At 40.9% G+C, this 4,347-nt stretch overlaps 1 protein-coding gene across 1 annotated transcript; it reads left to right on the forward strand.

Annotated features, from left to right (window-relative positions):
• Positions 1–2,329: 2,329 nt before the first annotated feature.
• On the forward strand, positions 2,330–3,879 carry LOC146049523 (carbohydrate sulfotransferase 9-like). Its single transcript, XM_083166060.1, has 2 exons — positions 2,330–2,357; positions 3,050–3,879. Exons 1-2 carry the CDS (start codon positions 2,330–2,332, stop codon positions 3,877–3,879), a joined length of 858 nt encoding a protein of 285 aa, XP_083022186.1.
• Positions 3,880–4,347: the final 468 nt, after the last annotated feature.

Below are 4,347 nucleotides of genomic sequence, written 5' to 3' on the forward strand. Positions count from 1 at the left end.
GGAACAAAAATCTGATAATGTCTGAGTGACAGTTTGGCAGTTTTTCAGCATTTCAAAGCAAACGGTCAACTGTATGGCCTCCTTAAGAGTGATCAACCATGTAATAGTCGATCCGGACACCGTCGATCCCCTATACCAGACCCATCTCAATTAGGCTCATACAGACAAAACACATACTGGTAGCTTAAGGTTTCCCTGTTATGTAAATTTAGATCATTCGCTCCAATGGGGCCGGTGGCTGAAGTGTTTGATTAAGACACCTTAAAGTTAATTTAATTTAAATACAAATGATCGTGCAAACGACAGTCAGATCATAGGAATATATTGCATCATGGATCCCATATGTGTACTATTCCTTTGTTCATTAGCAAAGTATTGCTGGAAATTGTTTTCAAATTTTGGCGTTAGAAATTTTTAAAAAAAAAATTCATTAAAATGACAAATGTAATTTCCATTTCGTTTCAATTACAGATACTTTTCTGTAGTGATATTGTCAGTGTTCTGGACCGGATCCTTACGCATGGAAGCAAAATGCACACGACACATAGACACATGCTATATGTGCTAATCCTCTGTATGGCTGTTGGCACTCTACTCTTATACATTCAATGGACAAAAAGCCTGTTGTTATTTGGTAAGTATTTAAACTTCATAAAGATATCAATACATATGAAACAATATTTGAAAATCCAAGTAATTTGTTAGAAATTGACTTACATTTTTAATTAGTTTGTAATGTTTTTGCCTATTTTTTAAGAAAGAAATGTAGCTGCTATGAAGCCAAGAGGCAAGTGTGTCTGATCCATTGCCCAGCCTGAATTGTGTGACATCACATTGTGTGTGAAAGGAGTGTGTAGTGGATGTTATAATGGTAAGGGGCCACTGTAATGTGGTCTAATATGAACTGGGGACACTGTGGGGGGAAATTTACTAAGATGGGAATAAGACTAAACATGTGATGTTGCTATGGGCAACTAATCAGAATCTACTTATTAATTTAGCACCCTCTAGACGATAGTAGACAGGATCTGATTGGTTTCCCATAGCAACCTCAGATGTGAAGTCTTATTCCCATTTTAGTAAATTTCCCCCTGTATGTCATTATCTGAATTGGAGATACTGGGTGAAATTGAATAGGATAAAAGATTCAGAAAGTGAGAGATTTAGTAAGAAATCTCCAGTTTTTTTAAAAGTGGCAATCATTTACACTGCAAAACCAAACTGGTTTTGCAGAGTAAATGATTGCCGCTTTAAAAAAACCCGGAGATTTCTTACCAAATCTCCCACTTTCTGAATCTCTCATCCTATTAAATTTCTCCCACTGTGTGGCATATTATGTACTGGGAGCCCCTCACTGTGAATTAATGTAAACTAGAGAACTACGATGGTTCTTAAAGTAAACTAGACCTTTAGATAATGAACCACATGGGGCACAATTATGGGTTGGAACATTAACTGTTTTATCTATCTGTCTCAGAGCTCCTTCAAAATTGCTGCTATAGGGCCCTCAAAGTTCTGGTTATGCCACTGGGCGAAGATTAAATTATTATAGATTTTAAGGTTGATCATACCTCCCAACTGTCCCAATTTTCACGGGACTGGCCCTTTTTTTTGGATGGTCCCACATCCTGCTTATGGCTGGCAGTGTTCTGCAGTGGGGGGCATTTGGTAGTTTCCCCTGCTACCCGTTGCTCTGCTTAGCAGAGGAGCGGGGAATAGATGCTGTACATGCGCACTGTGTCTATTAACTGAAGAGAGGGACAGGGGGCATGGCCAGCAGCTCTCACAGTGATGGCCTTGCCCCCAGCAGCGGTGAAAAGGGGGGGCATCACAGGAGCGCCTCAAACATAGGCCATGCCCCCTTGCCTTCACTGCGCTCTCATGGCCCTCCTCTACTACAACCAATGTTGAGAGGTATGGGTTGATCCCTAACTGGCCACAATGGTACGCTTTCTTTATTTTACAGTACATCTGCATTTCAGTAGTGATTGCAGGCCTATATAAAGCTGCTATTCAAACTTTAAACCTATTATAAAGATACTGTATGGAATACCGCTATTGGCTGCCTATCGGCACCTAGCGGCCAATCATGAGTTGCTAGTCGGCCAATATCGGCATTCAGGAGGAGAACCACAGGATGTAAACAAACACATCCTGCGGCTCTCTTCTCAGTTCATGGGTGTCGCGTTGGTCGTTTTTTTATTTTGCCAAGACCGTGGATGCTACATGGAATGAAGAGGTTGCGATCTACGCCGGAGGACCTCCCGAAAGTATGGTTTCCTTCCACAGGTACCTTAATTGGATTTCTTCAGGACCAGCAGACGGATAGATGGAGACCTACCTAAGTGTCAAGGTAGGTAAGTATCTGTATGAGTGGGCTCTGAATGTAATAAAGTTTTATTTTTCTGGTGTGTGTGTTTATTTAACTATCGGTTCTGCTGTGGAACTGAGACCCAGCAAGCCCATTAATGGGCCGCATGCTGGTACTTGTGGTTCTCCAAGTCCCTGTATGCGGCCCAGGCTTGGTACTGGGTAGTACCATCCACTGCCCCATTGGTTCCCACTACTGCCATACATCTGAGGATATAAAGGACGTTACACTGATTATATTGGACATTCAGCAAAATCAGCCGTATCCATAGGCAGACCCAGAAGGGAGTTTGGATACAGCTGCATATCACCTCTGCGAAAGAGACTGACGTGGACGAATTGCAATATTTTCGGCATAGTAAATGCCGAAAATACAAATACGCATAAAATAGGCATATTTTTTTTTATAAAAATGCATGTTTTTATGCATATTTTTGTTAGTAAGTTTGGTACTTATACGTTAGTTGGGTGCCCACTAAGCTATTTGCTTAGTTTTTCGCATCCCCACGCGGGGTTGATACGTTCGCCACGATTCGGGCACGATATAAAATCAGCTCCATGCCAACATGGATAGTGGGGGTATGAGCGTAGTAACTATAGTGAGCGCCGAACTAACATATAAGTACCGTAAATTTCTCCCACTGTAACCTACTAACAATTCATATCTTTCTTTTTGCAGCTAGTCCGCAAGACACATTGATCTACGAACGCCGGAAAACGGTAGTGAAGTCTTTCTGTGAGAAAAACAATCTGACCAATTTTTCCTTTGTACTGGACAAGAAAGTCGCTGCTCAGTTGTACGTGGAGCACAGCCACAAATTCATCTACTGCGAGGTGCCCAAGGTGGGCTGCTCCAACTGGAAGAGAGTCATTCTTCTACTGAATGAATCTCTTGGGCTCACAATGAATAGCATCAAACGTTATAAAGTGGATTTCTCTCCTTTTCTAATCAAGCTGAGCTCGTACCCTCCGTCTATACAGAGCCAACTTCTTGCCAATTACACCAAAGTAATGATCACTCGAAACCCATTAGAGAGAGTGGTCTCAGCCTACAGAGACAAGTTCCTCCATAAAAGTAACATTTACTATGGTAAAACTATTGCAGATAAAATTAAAAAAATGGTTCGAAAAAATATTAAGTCTACGGAAAATATTACTTTTAAAGAGTTTGCACAGTACGTTGTTCTAGAAAACCCTCAATTTGCCGACACTCATTGGAAGACCATGTATAACCTTTGTGATCCATGTACAATCCATTATGACATTTTTGGCAAGTTAGAAACCATAAAAAAGGATTCAGACTTTATTTTGAAGTTCATTGGGGCCCCAAAGTTTGTGAGCTACCCCGATGTCAAATATTTTAATGAAACCCGTACAAATGACCAAATAAGCAAACACTACTTGGAAAACCTACCTCCTAATTTGTTGAATCAACTTGTGAAAGTTTACAGTGCAGACTTTTCAGTGTTTGAGTACAGTCCTTATAATATTATAGATGCTCAATCATAAATAAAGGTTAAAAGCCAATGATCTGGGGGACAACTTTCTAGTGCTTGGATTGGCTATACGTTGGAGGGAGATAAGGTACCAGCCAATCTGCTCCTTGTTGCCATGTTATAGGCTGTGTTTCAAAAAGACAGGAGCTGATTGGTTGTTAGTTGATCTCTCCACTATATCACTCTCCAAGCTGCCCCTCAATAGTTTTCTGTCCAAAAACACCATTGTAAATATCTGTTCATATGTTTCGGTGTTTATAAGTTAGATGACCGAACTTATGATTATTTCATTTTAATAAAGTGTATGTTTTCTAAATCTTTTTGTCACAAGTAAAAGCAGGTGTGTAAAATGGGATACGAACATTACAGATGGAGAGGGAGACATCTTTGGCCGGTGCTCGCCAGATCCCTTGCGCTGGTGAGCGCCGGCAATAGAGACTGGGAGGCACGTGCATCTCACATGCACGTGCGTCCCAGTTTC

The sequence above is a fragment of the Crinia signifera genome, chromosome 12 (assembly GCF_055691185.1).
Source record: "Crinia signifera chromosome 12, ASM5569118v1, whole genome shotgun sequence".
NCBI lineage: Eukaryota > Metazoa > Chordata > Amphibia > Anura > Myobatrachidae > Crinia > Crinia signifera.